This window comes from Dromiciops gliroides, chromosome 4, assembly GCF_019393635.1.
Source record: "Dromiciops gliroides isolate mDroGli1 chromosome 4, mDroGli1.pri, whole genome shotgun sequence".
In the NCBI taxonomy this organism is placed as follows: Eukaryota; Metazoa; Chordata; class Mammalia; order Microbiotheria; family Microbiotheriidae; genus Dromiciops; species Dromiciops gliroides.
In genome coordinates, this window is record NC_057864.1 from 395,327,564 (window position 1) to 395,351,463 (window position 23,900).

A 23,900-nucleotide genomic window follows, 5' to 3' on the forward strand; every position below is an offset into this window, starting at 1 on the left:
GCCTCTACAAGTAAACTCTACCACATCCAAGAAATTGTGAAGCACTTTACCAACCCATGCCTACAATATGCTCATTGGTCCTCATTTCTGCTTCACATTCCTTGTCTTCCTTCAAGGCTCCAAGTTAAGTTGCCATTTTCTTTTTCCTTCTTTTTTTTGGGGGGGGGGCGGGGCAGGGAGAAAATCAAGTCTTTTCAGACTCCCTAAGCTACTCCTCAAAAATTCCTAGGATACTCTTTCTGATCTCTCCTTTGTCCCATTCATTCAAATCCCTGTGGTATGCCTATCTGCACATTGTCACTTTACTCAATAAAATGAAAGATCCATGAAGGCAAAGGTTGTTTTGTCTTTGAATCTGCAGCGCCTGGCATAATTCCTGGCACATAGCAGTTACTTAATGAATATATGCTGAATTTAACTAATGAATGTCATTACAAAATCCAGTTCTTCAAAGTGGAAGGTATTTTCAAGTCCAGGTAGTAGAGATCCAATACAGAAATCTACTCAATACAGTGACAAGCTTTTTAAGTAAAAATTTCTGTAAAACAAATGTGCTTGGGGCAGCTAGGTGGTGCAGTGGATAGAGAACTGGCCCTGGTCTCAGGAGGACCTGAGTTCAAATCCGACTTCAGACACTTAACACTAACTAGCTGTGTGATCGTGGGCAAGTCACTTAACCCCAACTGCCTCACCAATTATTTAAAAAAAGAAAAAGAAAACAAATGTGCTCATCAATCCCTGTTAATGTAGAAATCACTACTACTAGAGGTAAAAACATTGCTATTTGGCATGGGAATGGAAAATAGGCAGAGTACAAAGCAGTGATGAGCAAATGCAAGATCATACGGAAGAAGGAAAAAGAAACTGGCCTTGAAGCTGGGTTCTATTAGCAGAAGCCAACAATAAAAGTTTGTTAGAAGAGTTTTGTTTTTGTTTTGAGAAAGTAAGAAAGAATAAATGCTCAATTTTTAAAAATAATAATCAAAATAAACAGGATAAGATAGACTTAACACATTTCTTTTAAAAATAGTTCTGAAATTTAAGTAACATACACTTACATTTTCTGTTGTCCCAGTGATCACATGCAGTCCGTCATAGGTCGATTTGATGTACATGCCCTAAGGTAATCCATAAACAAATATATTAACCAACTCCGTGCTCCAATACTATGTTGGACTTAATCTTAGAAAAAAACAGTTTAACACAGTTCATTTAGAACAATAGCTATATTTAGGACCAGTAAAACAAATGTGAAATTCTCTGCCTCCAGCCAAAGAAACCTGAGGAAGAACAGAATCCTCAAACATATGGAAAGACTAAGGAAACAACCAGAAAGCAATCTTCTCTTTGATTGACCACTTATGCACTCGGAATGCAGGATTGTCACATCCCTGGAGACTTATCAGATGAATACCCTGAGCCAACTCTTCTAAGAAAGCCAGGCCATAGATAATTCAAGTATCCAACGAACACTCTCTGTTCTTCCCTATTTCTTTGCCTAGAAACAAAACAACTGTGTTCTTTCTTTCATACCCTTGATATTTAGGCTCTAAGGGCTATTTTTAAAGCAAATAAAAATTCAGCTCAGCTGAACTTATTTTTTTAAAGGATATTCAATTTGGCCTCAGCACTGAATTTAGTGTGGCTACTTTTTTCAAAGGCATATTATTGATGTATGCCAGGATGTAATTGCAAGGCCAGAGGTATGTCTCAGAAGCCTTTCAGTGGGGCAAGGTGAAGTACAGATCCCCCAAAAACAGCAAACTCCATTGGTACCTCACAGATAATGCAGGCAGTTTCATTACATTGGGGCAAACATAAAGAAGCCTTTCCCCAAGTTTCCCACACACCAAATTGGTTAAAGTATCCAGAGTAAGAAGATCAACAGACAAGTTATGTGAGGAATTCATTATGATCTAAGAAGTATGCTATAATCTGTAAGATAGCATACTTTATCTGAATTTCTCTGCTTTATGAGGAGAAAAGCAGATATTTATCCAGAAGGCATTTTGTATTTGGAAGATAAGGGGAGTGTTTATATAGTTCCTGTTATTATAATGGTTTTGTTTTTAAACAAATATGAAAGATTTGGGAGCTTAAAATTTGTACCCTCCTAAAACTATAATAACCAGGAGTGGAGGGCTATATATATATATATATATATTTTTTTTTTAAGTGAGCTAGTTGGGGTTAAGTGACTTGCCCAGGGTCACACAGCTAGTAAGTGTTAAGTGTCTGAAGCTGGATTTGAACGCAGGTACTCCTGACTCCATGGCCGTCGCTCTATCCACTGCGCCATCTAGCTGTCCCTACGTATTAAATTTAAGAAACAACTTTTCTGGGTTTCCAGAGGACAAGGAGATTCTGTCCATCACGTCTGTAATTACTATAGAATGTTTTGGTGGGTTTTTTGGTTGGTTTTTTTTGTTGTTGTTTTTTTGAGGTAGTGTGTCATAGTAGAGATCTAGCCTACAGTGACTGAAGCAGCTAAGTGGCACAGTGGATAGAGCACCTGTCCTGGAGTCAGGAAGATTCCTCAGACTGAGTTTAAATATGTCCTCAGACTGAGTTTAAATACGTCCTCAGACATTTACTAGCTATGTGACCCTGGGCAAGTCGCTTAACCCTATTTGCCTCAGTTTCCTCATCTATCAAATAAATGACAAAACCACTCCAGTATTTTTGCCAAGAAAACCCCAAATAAGGTCACAAAGAGTTGGATACAACTGAAACAACTGAACAACAAAATTCAGCAACCCAACTAGAAAAGAAAAAAGGTTTTGAAAGCATGTAGCACTGGATTCTTGTCTATCTTTACTTTGAAGACATCTGTTTAATTCCACATAAAGCCTCCAATTCCCCCTCACTCCCTCCCTCATTTCTCCAATCCACAGACAACAGTTTCAATCATTCTGTCACTCATCCACTAAGGAACCTAGAACTCTAGATTACATATCATATCAAATACTAAATGCCTGATGTCCTTAAAGGCCTCCTTCCCCACTATTTTTCTACAAAACTAACTTGTAAATAATTTTTTTCTATACAGATCACTCTTCCCTGCACACACAGAAGCATATATTCAGACTCGGACTTTTTGTGTCTTTGAATATGTAATTCCCTTCACATGTGGCAACCTCCAGTGCTTGGACATTGCAGGTCTCTCCCTGACTTCAAAAACCTGGTTTTCAAAAACATGTCCCTCCAGAAAGCCTCCCCTGATTAAATTCACCTGATTCTTGCCATCTTTTTCTCTGAATCACTATAGCTCTAATGTTCTTAACGAATGAGGCATTCATTTCTTTGTATTCATGGCTTTGCAATTAGTTGTTCCCTTGCCTCCCTTACAAACTATCTCTCCTTATCAATTGCCACCTAGGTCCTCAAACACTGAACTAATTATAGACCCTGTCCTAACAGGGACCTGGCATATTATATCGATGTAACTTCACAATCTGTAAGTCCTGTTTATGCAGCTCCTGAAGTGGTATATAGAAACTTTCTATAGCCTTTGCTTCAAGCTGAACCTTTTCTTTAGCACCTTTCTCCTATGCTAAACCAATCAAGACCTCCTGGGGGCTTCCTAGGCACTGATCAACAGAGCTATTTTTTTTCTGCCCAAAGAGTTCATCTTTCCTTTATGTAAAGTATTCCCATAATTATCAACACATCAGAGTGATGGGCATCGCTATAAATTCCCCCAAAACACAACTGATAAAGAAAGCTCTTCTATCCTTGCTTTAACAATTTAACAACCTCAAGTTGATTTTTCGTTTTACATTTAAACAGATGCAAAATAAACCTCAGTATAGTTCAAGCTCACAGACATATATGCAAAAAAGGAATGGGATTGAATATAAAGTGGGTTCATTTTGAAAACTGTGGCTAGGTTGTGCAATCATTAACATAACCATTTTTATGTGCTAAACAAGATGACATTTTACTTAGAAACAATAGTGGAATACTCACCAGGCCTTCTCCAGGTTTAACATTGGGTAAATGAACTTCCTCCAGGCATGCACACTGGCTCATGACCGGATCTGTAGTTGATCTGATGGTCTTATCACAAATACTATTCAGGACCTTGGACTAGAATTACAGGGGAAAGAATTAAGTTAAGAATGGATAAATTAACAAATTAATTTCTAAAGCCTACTTACAAATAAACATGATCCAATTATAATCTTCAGTTCCAGCTGATGTTCATTTAGGCAATAATGCCTGGCAAGTGACTTACTATGCTTTACTCCTTAAAAAAAGAAGTATCTTCATATCTCAGTAATGGCACGAGGGGGGAAAGGGAATGAGGAATGACTTATCTACCAGTATACAGAGAAAGTCTCTTTTTTAACCTATATTTGCTGGTATTAAAGGGCATGAATGTGTGTTCAGTCCTTTGTCTTCCACTGAGTAAAGGATGAACAAATCATCAAGAGAAACTCTTCTTGGTACAGGCTTTCCATTCTCCAACCACTAGTCATTGGGAATGACCAAGTACATAGTAAAGTTTTCAGGACTTTATTGATATTCCCCTACTCCTACCTTAGCCTCACCAGAAATTTATTTCTACTTTGATATCACACTTAACCCCTTAAAAGTTATCACCTGGGGGCAGCTAGGTGGCTCAGTGGATAGAGCACCGGCCCTGGAGTCAGGAGTACCTGAGTTCAAATCCGGCCTCAGATACTTAACACTTACTAGCTGTGTGACCCTGGGCAAGTCACTTAACCCCAACTGCCTCACTAAAAAAAAAAAATTTAAAAAGTTATCACCTAATGGGCTCCCCCCAAAAGCCATAGATTGGGGATGTTTTTAATTAAGTTTCAGATCTGTTGCTATTATTTTTAGGTTTGAACACATTCATGTGGAGAACTCCCAGTTTGAAAACTCTCTCCAATGATGCAGATTGGCAACTCTAGTCTCCATAATATTGGACTGGGAGTACTGAGAGGGTTAAGTGACTTACACGTGATCACACAGTCATAATAGTTAGAGGTAGGAGTTAATTGCTGGTCCTCCTCACTCCAAGGCCAGTCCTGAGCCATGACATCAGGCTGCCTCTCATCACATAGTTAATCTAACACTCACATTACTAAACACACACTTTGCAGAATTTAAAGGACTGATGAGTGAAGGAATTCCAAAGATTAATTTTTCTTTTAAGAAGGGGAAGAGGGAAAACTACGTGGTAATACTTTAAAAATTCTTCCTATTTGTTTAGCCTCCCTATTTATGGAAAACATATTTATAGCAACTGCCCTGCTAAATTCCTCATCAGCAGAAGGAAGACCTTATCAAAGAGCCTCGCCTGGTTTATGTCAAAAGGAGGAAGTGATGATGAATAGTTACTAAATGCTCCAAAAAAAAAAGTTTATGGTACTTTCCCTTGGTCACAAGATTTCTGCCAACATATTTTTCCCCAACTTAAACTAAAAGAGTACATTAGATCAAGTTCCTTAAATCAACGTTTCATTAAGAAAATAGCTACTCAGAATAACTACATCTGGGTGAGATATTCATAAAATAGTGAAAATGCTACATGTCACTGTTTAGAATCTCAGACTAGATGTGTGAGCTTTTGTTTTAGGGGGGTGGGGTTTTGGTCACTTGTTATTTTGCTTTTCCCAAAAATCGTTTATACTTCCCTTCAATCCCCTTGTTTCATTTAATGCAATCCTTACCTATCAAATGAAGGGAAGGGAATAAGGAAGAAATAAACATATAGTATCTAGTTTGTTCCAAACACTAAGCAAAGTGCTTATTTATAATATTATCTCATTTGGGCTTCTCAACAATCCTGTGAAGTAGATGTTATTATTATCCCTATTTAACAGTTGAGGAAACTTAAGGCAAAAAGATCAAGTGACCTGCACAGGGTCACACATCTGGTAAATATGAGGTCAAATTTGAACTCAGGTTTCCTAACTCCAAGCCCAGTACTCTATCCACTGCACCACAAGCTACCTCTGTTAGCTTTTATTGAGGCAGTCTTTGAACTGTTGAGGTATTTGTAAAGTGACACATAGTAGGCTCTTAATAAATCCTTACTGCTTCCTATTCCTATTTATTTTCCAAATTTGGAATAAAAACAAGGATGGATACTTACAACACTTACAACTTTATCCTCCATTTCAGCCACAGGACAGTCCTAAAGAAAGAACAGAAGATAATATGAAATAGTTAAATCTAAGAAATAAAATATTTTTTGAAAAGTCAATTGCAAGCAGGGCAGCTAGGTAGAGCAGTGGATAAAGTACCAGCCCTGGATTCAAGGAGGACCTGAGTTCAAATCCGGACTCAGACCCTTGACACTTAACTAGCTGTGTGACCCTGGGCAAGTCACTTAACCCTCATTGCCCTGCCCCCCCCAAAAAAAAGTCAATTGTAAGCAAACTCCACCTTGAACTTCTAGTTTATAGGAATCTTTTCCTCCTCCAATATGTATGTATGTATATATGTAGGCATGTAGGTATATAGGTAGGTAGGTATATGTGCATGTTTATGTATATGTATGTGTGTATACATGTATCTGTATGTATATTCATTCTAGTATGAAGTACTACCAGAGCCCCCAGTATGTTGTTGTTTTTTTCATTTCTTTTTTTTTTAATATTTTGTGGGGCAATGAGGGTTAAGTGACTTGCCCAAGGTCACACAACTAGTATCAAGTGTCTGAGGCTGAATTTGAACTCAGGCCCTCCTGAATCCAAGGCCAGTGCTTTTTTCATTTCTTTAATAAAATAATCAGGGAATTGGGGGAGGTGGGAATGGGGAGGAACACAGACTATAAATTTTCTGAGCAGGAGAAAAATAAAGGGTCAAACTAACTCCAAAATCTTAAAAAAGTAGCATCTTTCTACCAATAGGTTACAATCTATTGATTTGGGCCCCAACAATGTATCATATGCCAACTGTTTTTAAGAATAAGAACTGAGAATATATATTCATCCAAGATGGAGGAGGAAAGGCAGTGAGCTCTCAAACTCACTACATGATCGCTTCAAAAAACATCCAAATAACGCAATAGGACAATTCCTGGAGCAGCAAAATCCACAGAAGAATGTGCTGAGATCATCTTCCAATGAAGGACGGCTTGGAAGATCAAAAGGAGGGAGCTACTGTGCTGAGACTGGAGTGGAGCCCAACCCCACAGTCACCCTGACACAGATTCAGTTCCAGGAAGGTCTCACCAGAGAAAGAGACCCTCCAGAGCCTCTGAATCACCTGCAGTGCCAGTGTCATCTGGAACTAAGCTCACAGTCTGGTGAGAGGGCTGAGCCCTTGGAAGGGGGGGGAGATAACAGGGGTTTCTGCTGGTGCTGAGGTGGAACTTGGGTTTTTCACCCCTGCTGGGAACCAGAAGGTAGGCTTGAGTAGCAGTGGCCCAAGTGGGGGGAAGGGCACAGGCTCATCAGAGCTCACAACCACAACACTCAGAGCTCACAACCACAACACTCAGAGCTCACAACCACAACACTCAGAGCTCACAACCACAACACTCAGAGCTCACAACCACAACACTCAGAGCTCACAACCACAACACTCAGAGCTCACAACCACAACACTCAGAGCTCACAACCACAACACTCAGAGCTGGTTGATTAGAAAGTTGGTCTGGGGTCAACTACTGACCAAGGAACAGGCCAGGCAAGTGAAGAACCTACTTCTCCTTAAGTCATACCACCTGGGACCTCCTGAAGTTTGGGATACTGCAGCCTGGAAACATTGCCCCACTTTGAAGAGCTAAAAGTCAAGTAAAAGAAAGGCAAGATGGGCAGACAGAGAAAGGTGAGGACCATAGAAAGTTTCTTTAGTGACAAGGAAGATCGAGATGCACCCTCAGAAGAAGATGTCAATGTCAGGGCCCCTATATCTAAAGCTTTGAAGAAAAATATGAATTGGTCTTGGGCCATAGAGGCACTCAAAAAGGACTTTGAAGATAAAGTTAGAGAAGTAGAGGAAAAAATGAAAAGAGAAATGAGGGTGATGCAGGAAAGACATGAGAAAAAAGTCAACAGCTTGAAAAGTCAAATTGGCCAAATGAAAAAGGAGGTACAAAAGCTCTCTGATGAAAATAATTGCCTAAGAATGAGGACTGAACAAATGGAAGCTAGTGACTTTATGAGAAACCAAGACAAAATAAAGAAAATCCAAATGAATAAAAAAATAGAGGGCAATGTGAAATATCTTCTGGGGAAAACTGCTGACCTGGAAAATAGAGCCAGGAGAGATAATTTGAAAATTATTGGTCTACCTGAAAAACATGATCAAGGAAAGAGCTTAGATATCATCTTCTAAGAAATTGTCAGGGAAAACTTCCCTGATATTCTAGAAGCAGAAGGTAAAATAGAAATTGAAAGAATCCACCAATCACTTCCTGAAAGAGATCCCAAAAGGAAAACTCCCAGCAATATTATAGCCAAATTCCAGAGCTCCCAGGTCAAGGAGAAAATATTGCAAGCTGCCAAAAAGAAAGAATTCAAGTACTGTGAAGCCCCAGTCAGGATAGCACAAGATCTATCAGCTTCTACATTAAAGGACCAGAGGGCATGAAATATGATATTCCAGAGGGCAAAGGAATTGGGATTACAACCAAGAATCACATATCCAGCAAAACTGAGTATAATCTTTCAGAGGAAAAAAATGGGACTTCAACAAAAAAGAGGACTTTTAGGTATTCGTGATGAGAATATGTATTTATAAAATATATGCTATACACTCATTCTTTAGCATTCAAATTTAGACAGAAAGAAAGGCCATTGATTCTCAAGAGTCAAAGAAAATGTAATCTTAATGGTCTAAATCTATGACCCTGGGGCATTTAGTGGTGATGGTGGGGACCTGGGGACAGGAAAGGAGGGTAAGGCAGAAAAGATAGCAATCAGAATAAGAGAAGGGTAGGACCTGGCTTCCCACATGATTCCTGTTCACCATTCATTGGGAATCTACCTTGATTCTCAAATTGATTATAGTTAACTAATAATTTCTTCTATTCTCTGCACATGCTTGAAGAATAGTGAGCTAGAAGAGACAAAGAACAATTGACATAGCAGCCAGTGACCAAAAACTCATGGGTACTCCAAGTTTCTTTTGGCTGCCAAGGTATTAATAAAGCCACCAGAAGTTTCAAGCTCTGTGCTTGCCTCTAAGAATATCTTCCAAATAATGGGCGTTGGTAAACTAAACCATACCAGGTTATTTTAAGCAATGTCCAGATTAAATCAGTTATTACAGTGCTTCATGGATGGAAAAAATCCCAACAAAACATTCATTAACACTCTGCCAAAAAAAAAAAAATTCCTCTTAAGAGCATGTTATTGATGACAATAAATAAAGGAAGGACTGGAATGCAAAGCATTATTTAGCCAGCTTAGGTACAGAAAACTTTGAACACTGAATGAACCCCAGTTGTCAAATTACAGAAATCACCATTGTTCTCTTTAAAAGCAGCCAGACCGAAAATGCTTAAACGCATGTTCTACATAAGCAGAACTTTTAACTCTTAGCCATCCAGACTTTGTATGCCACAGAGAATTTCAATCCAAATTGAAGGTTTTTCATAGAAATGAAATAAGCCTTACTTGTCTGCCTAAAGTCAAACTTTATTTGGCACTGTAGAACTCAATGGGCATATTCTCCCAAACTGAATATTATTTCACAGAACATAAAGAAAACTAACAAACAGCTTTTGGAGAGCCAGAGGATGGATTTCACTTAAGACTAGAGAAAGACTTACAGGAGACAGAAGCAGAGTGCCCTAGTAATGGGTGAAAAGGAGACAGGCAATGCATACCATGGGAAGTGAAGAACTGTGATTTGTAGGAAGTCTTTCTTCCAAGAAATTAACTCTTTCCTGCCAGATAATTTGAAAAGCCAAGTCAACTCATAAGTGGAGCTCCTGCAGCAGAGGTTAAAAAACTTGGGTAGTTACACTCTCTCTCTTAATAACTAATTTTCCAACTCAAACACATTTTTCTAAGGTTTTCCTGACATTCTTCTTCATTCTGATTAACTTACATGGACTCCAATAAAGTAAATAAGAATAATAATAACTAGCATTTATATATCATTTAAATTAAATTTACAAAGAAAGCACTTTACATGTTATCTCATAACATAAGAAGGCAGCTGATTTCACTAAATACCATAACTAATTTTGCTCCCAGGGGGCAGACAAATGAACTACTTTTTTCCTCTCAATAGGAAAGAGGGACTATGAGGCAGAAAGTTGCAGGTGGTGTCAGATGCAACTATCTTTACGTAAGTTTTCATTTCTTATAAAGTAGAAGTCTACTGGGAAGGGTGGTAATAGAGTAGCAGGACACTGCAAAAAGCATTCAGTGTTGTTTTTCCCTTCATTTATTGCAGGGGAAGGAGAGTTGTTAAAAAAATAGATTTCTATTTTTATGTATGTTTCTGAGAAAAAAAATTAATTCTTGCTGGGAGAATTTATCACTAAATCCAATTCAATTCAATAAACACTTATTAAAGGCAGAGTTTGAGCCTAAAGGATGGAGGATAAAAAGATGATAAATAAACCCTAAAGGAGGGCACAATGTTATCAGAGAGTATTGACATGTTAATAAGTATAAAGGAGGGGACAGCTAGGTGGTGCAGTGGATTAAGCACTGGCCCTGGAGTCTGGAGGACCTGAGTTCAAATCTATCCTCAGACATCTGACACTTACTAGCTGTGTGACCCTGGGCAAGTCACTTAATCCCAATTGCTTCACCAAAAAAAAAAAAAAAAGAAAAAAAGAAAAAAGGAGAAGCTTGCTTACCCAAGCTTCCTCCTAAAACTGGTCTCTTCTTACCGGGAAAAAAAAAATCTCATGTATTGCTACCCACCCTGTGAGATGAAATTGTAATAAACCATCCCATGAGGACACCCAGAAAAAAAAAAAGTAGAATGTGTTGATCACAAAGAAGAGATCCAGAAAACAATCAATCAATAAACATTTATTAAGTGCCTACTATGTGCCAGGCACTGTGACTTGCAAGTATCATCTTCCCATGTAGGAATGTAAACAGTTTAACCTTTTAACATCCCTTTTATTTTCTTTTTCCTGTTTACCCTTTTATGCTTCTCTAGGGTCTTGTATTTGAAAGTCTTTTTCTATTCAGTTCAGGTCTTTTGAGGTACTGTCCTAAGAACTAGGGATACTACAAAAGAGAGGCAAAAGACAGTCCCTGCCCTGAAGGAGTTTCTAAGTACTCCAGAAAAAGCTGAATCACATTATCATTAGGCAGTGCATTTTTATAGGAATGCGATTTGCTGTGCTGCATGGCACACATTGAAAACTACAAATGTAATTTCTTAAAACAAAGTTCTGGGGCTGTATTGAATAAATCTAATCTAACTCAACTAAGCCATTACCATGTGCTAGGTACTAGGAATATAAAAATGAACATTTGCAGAGTTCCTGATCTCAAGGAGCTTAGGATCTACTGAGGGGGATGAAACACACACACGAAAATAACTGAAATAGATTAGTGAGGCAACTTCACATAATGGATAGAGAACCAACTTGGAGGTCAGGAACCCAAGGTCAAGTCTCACTTCTGACACATAGTGGCTCAGTGTAACCCTGAGCAAATCACTTAACATCTCAGGGCTCTCTAGAAGTAGGAGTTGCAGAGAATGGGGCTGACCTGCATTGGTTCCCTATACCAATAAAATTATAGGTACAGTCCTTATCCCAATAGCTTGGATAATGATTAAATAAATACAAAGCAAGTAGGTCACAATGGCCTCAGGAATTCCAAGAAGAAAGGATGAAGCTGGGAGAAGAGATGACAGACAAATTTTGCACAATTTTAGGAGATAACAATCTGAACAGGACCTCGAAGAAAAAAGGATTAATGTCAAAAGGTATAGATGAGGAGAGGGAGAAAGGGAAAGACAGAGAAAAAGGGAAAGAGAGAGGGAAAGGGAAAGGGAGAGGGACAGACACAGACACAGACACAGAGAGACAAGTTCATTTCTGGTATAAGAGATGGTATGAACAAAGGCACCTAGGCACAGGAGGGTGGGAAGAGATGGGGAAATAGATTATAGGTCCCATTTGGTTAAGGCCACAAAGGGAAAAGGATAAAGAAATTTTTAAAGGGTTAGAAAGTAGGTCTGAGCCATATGAAAGGAGTTCAACATCAGGTTAAGTAGTTTATTTTTCACTCAGCAGGCAATGGGGAGATACTGAAGGCTTTTAAGCAGGGGAGTAACATGATCAAGCCGGTGCATTAGAAAGATTACTTTGACAGCAATATGAAGGATGGGGGGGGGAGGATTGAGGGAGTAAATGCCAACTATAAATAGTCTAGACTAGAGGTGGGAAGGGTCTCAAAGGAGGTGTTGGCAGTAGAAGTGGCAAGGGAGGGGAGTGAATGGGGCAGAGACAGATTCAAGAGATTGTACATGTGGAATATATAGACCCTTTTGGAATTGGAATCATATAGAGTTGCCTTCCTCATCTGGTGAATGTGACCCAAAGAGCCAATCTATCAAAATGGCTCATCACTTAATAACATACTCTGACTATCATGGTAGGAATTAACAACAATCAGTTTAAAAAATCTGCATGCTTCCAGGACCATATGCTATCATAAAAGTAATGGTTTGCATTTCTAGCCTTTCATTACAAATCTCCCAGTGCTTTACAAGCATTAATTTATAGACACATCATCCTTAGGTGGCAGATCATTCTCTGACCCAAGAGATTAATTCAGAAGCCTCGTGCTAAAAACTCAAGTCAATGACAGAACAGATATGTGACATCAGAGCTAGTGATTCCCAGTTTCAGGGCAAACCCACAGACTGCTACCTACAAGGGTATACTCATGTATAGACAAAGCCAAGGGACTACAACAACCTTTCTGCCACCCAAAACTGCCCTAGCCAGCTTGAGAGAAGGGCCACTCCCCACCCTGATGCCACTAGTGAGCATGGGTTCCCACGATCTGTTCTTGTCAGGACTAGAGGAAGTGGTTGCAGGTGTGGCTTCAGTTTCTGGCATGAAGCCAGAGGGATTGTCTCATTCTCTCTCTCTCTCTCTCTCTCTCTCTCTCTCTCTCTCTCTCTCTCTCTCTCTCTCTCTCTCTCTCTCCTCCCCCCCCACCCCCCCCAAAAAAAATACTGGGAAAAAGTCACTGTCACAGTAAGGCAAATGGTGGGGCTGACATTACAAGCAGGAAGAGTGTATGCTGAAACCTCATTGCGTCATTTCAGTCTCCTAGCAGTTTAGCCCAACCTGCAAGGCTGGGTTAGGAAGAGAAGGTACAGGTGTGACATATTATCTCCCATTCCCCATCCTCTTCATCTTCCTTTTAGTGTCTCTCCTGGACCTCTCACCACAGGATCACAGCACTGAGAAAAATAACCCTAGAGGTCACCTTGTATAATCTGCTCTGCTCACTTTACAAATGAGGAAACCAAGGTCCCTGAGAGAGGATATGACTAGCTGAATCCTGAACTGATGAATCCTGAACCCAAGATGTACGAGTCTCAATCTGGTGCTGCTACATTTCTATTCCCCTTCCCTCTTTCCTTCTCTCCTTCGATTTCCTATTCTTTTCCCTATTTAATTCTTCCCCCAAAAGGATTCTATCAAGTCTCTACTTCTCTTCTTCACTCTCTTATTGCCATTCCCCTTTGTACCCCTCTGAATGCTATTGGATGCTGTATAAAAAGATGGACTGCTGCACATATCCCACATCATTCCACTTTGAATTCTTTCATCCAAACCTATGGAATCATAAAATTTTAAGATTCCCTCAGGGATCACTTCGCCTAACTTCACACTTAAAATGGGAATCTAATCAGTAGGACACCCTGCCCCCCTTCATGGGGGAAGAAAATGACAAGTGAAACATATTTGCCAACATCCAAACAAGAAAAGACAAACCTTTCTTATAAAGTAGAAGAAAAGGAAAATCAGGAAGAAGGAAAAGTGACAGAGGAGAAAGAAATATCCCAAGGTTTTCTAAGTTCAGATAAAGAAAATCTACTCTGAAGGCTACTTAGGTGTAATTCAATTCAATTCAACAAGAATTTTTAATATGCTGTAAAAAATGCATTTCTTTGGTATTATTCATAAACAGAGTGGTATTCGCATAGAGCATTGATGAATGGCTTAGAGATCTGGGAGGAGTATTTCTAGGATAAGGGACAGGAAGTTGAAGACTATAAAAACATGGGATGTATACAGGGTGCACAGCAAGTGGAGCAACTTAGCTTGAGAGGTAACAAGATAAAACCGGAAAACTCGACTGGGGCCAAGTTGGAGAAGGTCTTGAATGCAGAACTAAGGGATCTGGACTTTATATTTGGTAGATTTTTAAGCAGAGAAGCAGCTGGATGAGAACGATGCATTAGAAAGGTTAATCTGGCAATGAGAATGTGGATTAGAAGGTGGAGAAACTCTAGAACGGAGAACATTTACAATGCTAATGTAGCAGATCCAGGGGAAGAAGTCATGAACTAGAACTACAACAGCAGGGGGAACATAAAGGGCAGAATGGATGATGGTTCAAAAGCAGAATCCATGTACCTGGAAACTTACTAGCTGTGATTAGGAAGGAAAAGGATGTATACAAGTAACTGGGTAACTGAACAGAAGGGTGGCCACATTAGCAGAAATGTAAAAGTCAGAGGAGTAGGTTTGAGGGAGATGATAACTTCGATTTTGGACAAATTGAGCTTGGGACTACAATAGGCACTTCCAAATGGCAATGTCTAATATAGGCACTTGGAAATACAGGCCTAGAATTCGAAGAAGTCAAAACTAATATATATCTGCTGAATTTGAGATATATGAAAGATTGAGATATATGAAAACTATAATAGACAGAAGCAATAGTTGAGGCTATGGTAGTAGATTGTTACCAAAAAGTAGACTGAAGAGAGAGAGGAAAAGGTCAAAGACAGAGCCTTGGGAGACACCAACATTTAAGGGATGTGATATAACAAAAAGAGCCACTGAAGAAGAAAAAAAGAGCTGTCAGAGGAAACCTACCACCAATACTGCATTATATGAGATGGAATTCATTTTGGGGGAGGGGAGGGAACACAATCAGGGTTAAATGACTCGTCCAGAGTCACACAGTTAGGGGCAGGTAGGTGACACAGTGCATAAAACATCAGTCCTGGACTCAGGAAGGCCCGAGTTCAAATCCAGCCTCTGACACTTGACACTTACTAGCTGTGTGACCCTGGGCAAGTCACTTAACCCTCACTGCCCTGCCCCCCCCCCAAAATCATCAGAGTCACACATTTAGTAAATGTCCAAGGCCAGATTTTAACTCAGGCCCTCCTGACTCCAGGGCCAGTGCTCTATCCATTGCACCACCTACCTGCCCCTATTGATGGAATTCTTGCTACCCTATGTAAAATGCCCAGACATCATTCGACTTCTTATGACAGGTCAAAATCTTGGCAGTAAAATGTCATTTTCTTGTCTGCCTCAAAACACACGAATGTTTTTTTTTTTTAAGTTATCAGATGGGGGCGGCTAGGTGGCACAGTGGATAGAGCACTGGCCCTGGAGTCAGGAGGACCTGAGTTCAAATCTGGCCTCAGACACTTAACACTTATTAGCTGTGTGACCCTGGGCAAGTCACTTAACCTCAATTGCCTCACCAAAAAAAAAAAAAAAAAGTTATCAGATGATGAATCCCATTACACCAGCAAGAAAGGATTATCTTTAACGCAGGCTTGGAATCCTGCAGTAAGAATCCTCAAGTTCATGGTTGTCCACTGAAGATAAAAGAGCCAACTTCCTGAGCCATGCCAATAGTTGTTTCAGTTGAACTAAACAGAAAAATAACCCCACAAAACTAAATAGTCCAGGTGGGCAAGAAATAACCCACCTGCCTTGAAGTAGATATCTGACCAAGTATAATACTCAATTAAATTTCTCTTAAATGTAACAGCATAGTTACTGCCATTACTTATATTTCAAACCATACTAAATACATATAGTTCAACCACATGAGAAAAGCCATACTAATAACTCCAGCCCTAGGGGAAAAAAATCCTCAACAACAAAAGCAGCTTTGTCCCATGAGGAGACTTACTTGTTCTATTTAGGGTATATATCGCTGAAGTGAGGCAGCTTGGCATAATGAATGGATGGGGAGGTGGTCTTGAGTTCCAGTCTTGTCCCCAACCCATACTAAGCTAGTCACTTAACTTCTCTACACCTCTGGGCAATTCTCTAAGACTGTACTTTACAAAGAAAATGCCCAACTGCAATGGTAGAGAAGAGCACATCACCAGGAATTCCCTATACCAATTAAATCACAGAGTTGGTTTTTTAAAAGAGGCTTTAACTTTATATTACTCGAGTTAATTTTTAAACAGAGTGCTTTATAAATCAACTCTGACAAGAGGTGGCAGCAGCATAATGGAGTCACTGAGAGGGGAAAACCAAGTTATGTTATTCTTTGGTGGGGGTAGGAATGGAGGAAGGAAGCTGGAGAGAAGACACCAGGGCCTTCTGGTTGAATTTTCAATACACAGCATCAGGCATCCTTTATCAGAAGCCAGCTACCAATCTGAGGAAAGCTGGAGTGCGGACACGTGATCACCTTCTCAAAAGCACTTTCCAAAGTACATAAGCATTAAGTAAACTTGCAGATGGTTAGTAGTTCAGTGTCCTGAGAACCAGGAGCAACACATTCAAAACTCTACCATTTTAGAGTCTAGTACAAATCACTTATTTAACATATGAAGAAACTGAGGCCCAGAGAGCTTAAAGAGAGTGTATCAGAGGGAAATATTTTAATATTTCTATAGCTTTTCTGAAATTCAGAGTCTTTGAAAAGAAGACAACTTTAAGCACTGGACAGGACCTAAAGGGGGAAAATTAGGAAATGCCACACATCAAAGTGAGCAAAGAGTTTCAAATTGCACTTGTCCTATTTCTACAGGAAAAAATATAAAATATTCTCTCAAGTGAAAGCTATTCTATTCTATCACTTTATTTATTTTTGCGGGGCCATGGGGGTTAAGTGATTTGCCCAGGGTCACACGGCTAGTAAGTATCAAGTGTCTAAGGCTGGATTTGAACTCAGGTACTCCTGAATCCGGGGCTGGTGCTTTATCCACTGTGCCACCTAGCTGCCCCTATCACATTTTTTAAGAAAGAAAAAAAGAAAAAAGTTAAGACAAGCCACTGATTTTTTGTGTGCATTTTGTGCATCTCAAGTCATGTTAAAGATGTTGCTCTCTCTCCTGTTAGAAAAAAAAAAAAAAAGGAAAGGTTTGCCTGATAGGAAAGGGAGGAAAGAAAGGGCAAGGAAGGGGTCAAAAGGAGAAGGAATGTGGAAGGAAAGAATGAACTGACCTTCTGAACTGAGGTGGTCAGATCCAAGCAGAGCTGAATGATTTTATTCTTTGTCACTGAGAAGTCAGTGATCCCTGTAAATGGAGTCCTGGAAAAAGAAAAAAGAAAGAAAAAAAGAAATCTTTCCTTGAGACAAGAAATGTACCAGGCTCCCACCCCTGTCAGCTGGTAGGCATGACACATATTTCTATGTCTATAGGTTATATAGTTAAATCCATTTGTTATTGTTATTTGTCATCTTTAACCCTTTTTTATCATGTAGCATAGTAAAGCTGACCAACATTAACACTGGAGACAGTACACTGCTGAATAAAAACAGAGCAAAAATGGCCCAGGGAATCAGCATACTGCTAAAAGTCAACAGCCCTCAGGCCAACCTAATTTTTTCAATGCAAGCTTTAAAATAATTTCAGTCTTGGAAAAAAAAAAAACTGAACTGTATCTCTTCCTGTTAGGACACTTTTTAAAGGCTTTCCAGGAGGACTGTGAAGTCTGTCACTGACCCATGACTCCCCAGGGAGTGTCCATGTGAGAAGAAATCATTCATGTTCCTGTAACAAAAGGAAGTCAACTAGGCATCTCATATCCTGACCTGACAGGAAAAGAAAAGGGAGATTAGTAAAGTTACCTATCCAGCCAGGCCAGCAAAGCTTTAGCAGCACCAATGAGCTCCACCACCGAGGTCAGAAATTCATTAGGAGGTTTACGGGAGGAATTTCCATCATAAGACGGACTTTTCCGCCGGCTACTGATATAATTCTGTAAATTATTGGAAGAGGCCCGTAGTTTCAGAACCAGGTTCTTCATATTATCTGTTTCAAGGCCATAATTCTGTGGAAAACAAAACCAAAAAAAAAGCAAATGAAACCAGCCTCTTATCAACAGCACTCCAAAAGGTCAAAGACAATTTTAGCAAGTTATCAAAGGCTTATAATCCCTGAATGACTGACTCCTAAAAGAATCACTGAACAGCTAGGTGGTGCAGTAGATACGGTGTTGGGCCTGGAGTCGGGAAGACATCTTCCTGAGTTCAAATCTGGCTTCCCACACTTACTAGCTGTGGGACCCTGGGCAAGTCACTTTACCCTGTTTGCCTCCGTTCCCTCATCTGTAAAATGAGCTGGAGAAGGAAATGGCAAACTTCTCCAGTATCTCTGCCAAGAAAACCTCAAATGGGGGTCCCAAGGAGTTGGACACAACTAAAAAAGACGGGATGACAACAACAAAGGGATCATGGCCAGGAGGCAAGAAGAACCTTCAAACATGGGCACAAGGAAGTCAGGGCATTGCTAATGGAACCTCAAATCACCTGGAAATAGGGTGGCCTTCTTTAAGATACCCACACCCCTTCCATCCCTTTGAAATGCAGCAAAGACCTTACTTCAATCCACTTCAAGGAAGCCCCTGCTGATTGTGCAAAGGTGAAGTTAATTCCCTTTTGCTAATTTACAGCAAAGTTTTTTGTTCTCTATTTCTTTGTTTCTCCTCCATATCTTTTCTACTTCACACACCATATAATACTTTACATGTAACATACATAACAATAATTTACATGTTACTTTACATGTGTGCATGTGTGGTTACTGTACATCACAATGCTTAAGTTCCCAACAAATATTCCATTTCAAGCCAAAATAAAACCAAATCAACATTTATTGAGAAGCTATGATGTTGCAAGTTTGAACAAAAGAAGTATAAGAAACTCCCTGTTTTAGAGACCTTATCATATAATTAGGAATTCACAACTTGAACAAAATAATAGAAGCATAAGACACAACTGCCTTGGTGATCAATAGGCAGTATAGATATTGGCTGCACCAATTTAGAGGAGGGAGAAGCAGTATTGGCCCAGGGTTCAAAGCACTGAACTTTGATTCACAGGATCTGAGTTCTAATTACTACTCTGCTATTTATTCCTTATTTGACTATGGATAAGTCACTTAACCTCTTTGAGGCCTGGGTTCCTTTATCTGTATAATGAGGGCGGGGTTGGACTAAATGACCTCTAAGGTCTACAATCTCTAGATTTATAAATATATAATCCTTCTAGCATAGGCAGGATTTGAATGAGCGGTGATGGATGACTGTGATAGGCTGAGGTGGACATGGACAACATTACAGAAAGATCAGCACTATCCAGTACAATGCCAAATGAATTAACTTCATTTTGCGCTTTACAAGTTACAAAAAGGGGCAACTAGATGGCATAGTGGATAGAATACCGGCCCTGGATTCAGGAGGACCCGAATTCATATGCGGCCTCAGATACTTAACAATTACTAGCTGTGTGACCCTGGGCAAGTCACTTAACCCCAATTGCCCCCCCCCACACACACACGTTACAAAAGGCAATTTAGTCCAGTGAAAACAGCAGTGTAGAGGGAACATTCAATAAACTCTGGAGAGAAAGATAGCCTGGCCCTCCCCAAAATGTTCACCTACTTCCTGTACCCTCTTGTCTCTATATCTGTTTTATGCATATATACAATTATATGGATACGTGCTATCTTTTCCTATAGAATATGTTCATTGAGGGACAGAAGGTATATCATTTTCGCCACTTTATCTCTACTACCAGACATACAGTAGACACTAAAGATGTGTTTATTGACTCATTTATGCCTAGAAATGATAAAAAGCTAAATAATTTAAAATCTCCCTCTCCCCAAACCCACTATGAAATTTTTTACTTGTTAGGGGATTTAGGTATCATCCAAAAATATTTAATGGGCATCCAATCTGACTTAGCATCGTAGAAAAATGGCAACATTTATTAGATTATAGTCTAAATTTATATCTATGGAACAGATGAGTAGATATGGAATGATCATAACAATACCCATCTTTAGGTACCGCTATCCTATATTAAATGATGGATACAAAGACAAAAATGAAACAATTCTTGCCCTCAAGAAGCTTACATTCATATATTCATATATATATATATATATATACACATACACAAAGAAACTAGGTGGCATAGTAGTTACAAATGCTGGGCCTGGAGTTGGAAAGACTTGAGTTCAAATTTTACCTCAAACACTTACAAGCTGTGTGACCCTGGGTAAGCCACCTAACATCTATCTGCCTCAGTTTTCTCATCTATAAAATAGCACCTACCTCCCATTGTTACATGAGGATCAAATGAGATAATATTTGTAAAAAATTCTCAAAGTGCTTGGCACATATAGTAAGCACTATAGATATATTAGCTATCATCATCATTGTTATTAAATCATCTACATATGTAATTAATATGTAATTAAATATAATGTATATACAAAACTATAAGAAGTAACTTCAAGATAGAGTAAGCTCTAATGGGAGGTGGGAGAAGTGGGAAGAATTAGGAAAGACCTCCATGAAGAAGCCAAGTTGAGCTGTGAAGAAACCTCTAAATTCAATTTGATGAATCGGGGCAGCTAGGTGGCACAGTGGATAGAGCACCAGCCTGGATTCAGTATGACCCGAGTTCCAAGTCCGGTCTCAGACACTTAACACTTACTAGCTGTGTGACCCTGGGCAAGTCACTTAACCCCAATTGCCTCACCAAAAATAAATAAATAGATAAATAATCAATAAATAATCAATTTGATGAATCAAGCATCAAGTGCCTAATATGTGGACAAGTGCTGGTGATACAAAGAATAACAATCCCTACACTCAAAGAGTTTACATTCTAACCAGGGAGATAATAAGTAGATGCAGAATCAATATAAATGGAGTAAATATAAGGCAGTTGGGGAGGAAGATGGCAAGCCAAAAGGGAGGATGGAATCAGGAATGTAGACAGTGATGTTTAAGCTACATCTTGAAGGAAGAGGATTCTTCTCTGAAGTAGCGATGAGGAGGAAATCCATTCCAGGAATGGGGGATCACCACTGCAGAGACATGGCAACGGGAGATGGAGGGAAATGTGTGAGAGATAGAAAGTCAGTTGGGTGGATTATAGAGTGTAGAAGGAAAAGTAATGTACATTGAAGTTGGAAAGACAGATTGAGGTCAGACTGTAATGAACTTTAGGAGCTAAAGAAAGGAGTTCAGATTTTATCCTCAAGACAATAGGGAATGACATGTGCACCTATGAAAAGTCACTTGGACATATTGTAGAAGATGGACTGGAGAATGGGAGGTGATATCAAGGAGTTTTGAAATGAAGAGGGAGCTCATGGCAAATGACCTCAATATTCTCAATAAAACAAGAGAGGAGGTGCTCGGGTTAAGGGCAGGGGGGAGGGGGGGGCGCCAGGAATGAAGGAAGTGGAAATATGGAATGGTTGAGAAGGTTTGGAATAGCTCCTGTAGGGGGTCACAAGTGAAGCTAGATGATATGATGTCCCCAGTCATCATGTTGTTGTTGTTATTGTTGTTGTTTTACTTCCTCCAGTTCCATTAAGTAGCTGAAAAGGAGTGAAATTTATCCAGATCTGGGAGCAAAGGTTGGTTTTGGTTTTGGTTTGTTTGTTTGTTTGTTTTTGGTAAAGTGTAGAATTGGAGTATTTAACTATAACGTTGAGGTGAGGGAGAGAGGGAAGTGAATGACAGGAGGCTGTGGTCAGATAGAGGAATGTAAAAGTTCTTGACTAAGTAACTGGAATACCTGTGGGTAAAACTGAGATCCACAATTCCTGTGTTGGCTGAGCTAGAATGAAAGAGTAGGAAATGAGATTTAAGGGGATTGTGTTAAGGAGTTTGAAGAAGCATCAACATGAACTTTGAAGTCCCCTAGGAAAAAGCATAAATTGAGAAATGAGGAAAAGATAGCTGAGGAAATTTTACCTAGCTGCAAAACTCAAAAGCCACTTTGATTTGATTTGAACAAAAAAGTATAAAAGAATTCTCTTCAAAGAACAAATGGATGACGAGTCCTCGTGGCAAAGGGAAAATTTAAATGTGGCGATAGAGAGAAAAGAATATTCCAAAGTCCTCCTCCAGAACCTGAGAGGGAGGGTAAGGATAGGGAAGGGTTTGGGTGAAGGTATAACCAATGCTGGTAAGGATGGCCAGGGACACACTGGGGGAAACCGGAGTTCACTGAATGAAATTAGTCAAAAGGAGATTTAAAGGAAGTGGTTCAAAATGAAGGGAAACTTATTCACTATAGAATGGGAATTTCAGAGGGCACAATGGATGGAGCTAGAAGGATTGGAGTGAGACATAGGTGAGGTAGGATAGAGGAGGCTAGGAGTGAGAGAACAAGTAGGATATGAATATTGCTTGCAGCCCCACTCCAACCCCCATAAAGGATATAGAGATCTGGATTTAAATTAAGGCAACCTCAGTTTCCAGTTGGTTTTACTAACTCCCTGTGTGATTCTGGACCTATTTCACTACTCTGGGCCTATTTTCCTCATCTCTAAAATGAGGAAGCATCATACATAGCTTTTAATTGGCCTGGCCCATTCCCTACTGAATAAGCCTCAATTCCTTTTAGCTCTTTCTCTTCAGCCCTGATTTTTCTTACCTGACTGACACCATGGATCACCTTTCTGACTTCCTACATGACTGCTCTCCAAAAAAGTCCTGATTACAAGGACATCTAACCCAACTGATCCAATAACAAGTGCTCCTTTCCTTCTGAGAGCAGTTAACTCATGTCTGACTGTAATTTGATGAAATATACTTTGGGTTTCCCCCACAAGTCATAGAAAGTAAAAAGGTTCATTTTTTTTTTAAACTAACCCTGCCAGATCTCTAATTCTCCTTTTGATTTCATTGCCACCTATTTGGGAGCTAAGTTTTAAATTAGGAGGCTTTCCAGAGATATAAAATAATAATTACTACTTTGTCAGGGGGCTTTGTTGTTGTTTTTTTTCCTTAAACCACTCAGACAAATGATCAAAGATGGTTAAAACTAAGCTTTTTGCTGGATTTAAACAAAATACTATTTAACAAAAAAATGAATGTTCTATGTCAACAATGCCTGAATGTACACTCATCCTTTAACCACTACTTGCTAGATATCAGGAAATGATATGGTTCTTTGCTAAAGAATGACAATAACAAAACTGGATGTTTGTCGGAGATTTTTTTTAAGTTGACTGAAAATATAAAACCTATTTTTTTGTTTTTTGGTGAGGCATTTGGGGTTAAATGACTTGCCCAGAGTCACACAGCTAGTAAGTGTTAAGTGTCTGAGGTCACATTTGAACTCAGGTCCTCCTGACTCCAGGGCCAGTGCTTTATCCACTGTGCCACCTAGCTGCCCCCCCACCAAATGTATTTTAAAAACCAACCTACACACATAGTTTGACATTAAATGATCTGTGATTACACCTATACCTCTACTCTCTTTTGGTCAAAAATCATAGGACCTTAAGAGCTTTGAGATACAGGAATCCAAAGGAACTTCCCTTCCCATGAAGCCAACTCACAGCAGTCCCAGGATAAGTTACTTGCTCATTCTCTTTATTCCTGTCTACTCTCTACATTCATGTATGTTGTGCCCCACCCCCAACCCACCAACCAATAGAATTCTCCTTGAAAGCAGAGACACAATTTTATCTTTATTTTCATATCACCAGAGTAGCCCAGTACCTGGCACACAGTAAGTGCTTAA

The 23,900-nt window shown here is 39.5% G+C and overlaps 1 protein-coding gene across 1 annotated transcript in view; it reads right to left on the bottom strand.

Annotated features, from left to right (window-relative positions):
• CNKSR3 (CNKSR family member 3) overlaps nt 1-23,900 on the bottom strand; it is a 96,034-nt gene that overhangs the window by 23,426 nt on the left and 48,708 nt on the right. Inside the window, exons 3-7 of the mRNA XM_043964259.1 lie at nt 17,970-18,172; nt 17,342-17,429; nt 6,107-6,148; nt 3,970-4,089; nt 1,059-1,118 (exon numbers count right to left, since the gene is read on the bottom strand). Coding sequence (XP_043820194.1) covers nt 1,059-1,118; nt 3,970-4,089; nt 6,107-6,148; nt 17,342-17,429; nt 17,970-18,172 — 513 coding nt within the window. The remainder of the gene's footprint in view (nt 1-1,058; nt 1,119-3,969; nt 4,090-6,106; nt 6,149-17,341; nt 17,430-17,969; nt 18,173-23,900) is intronic.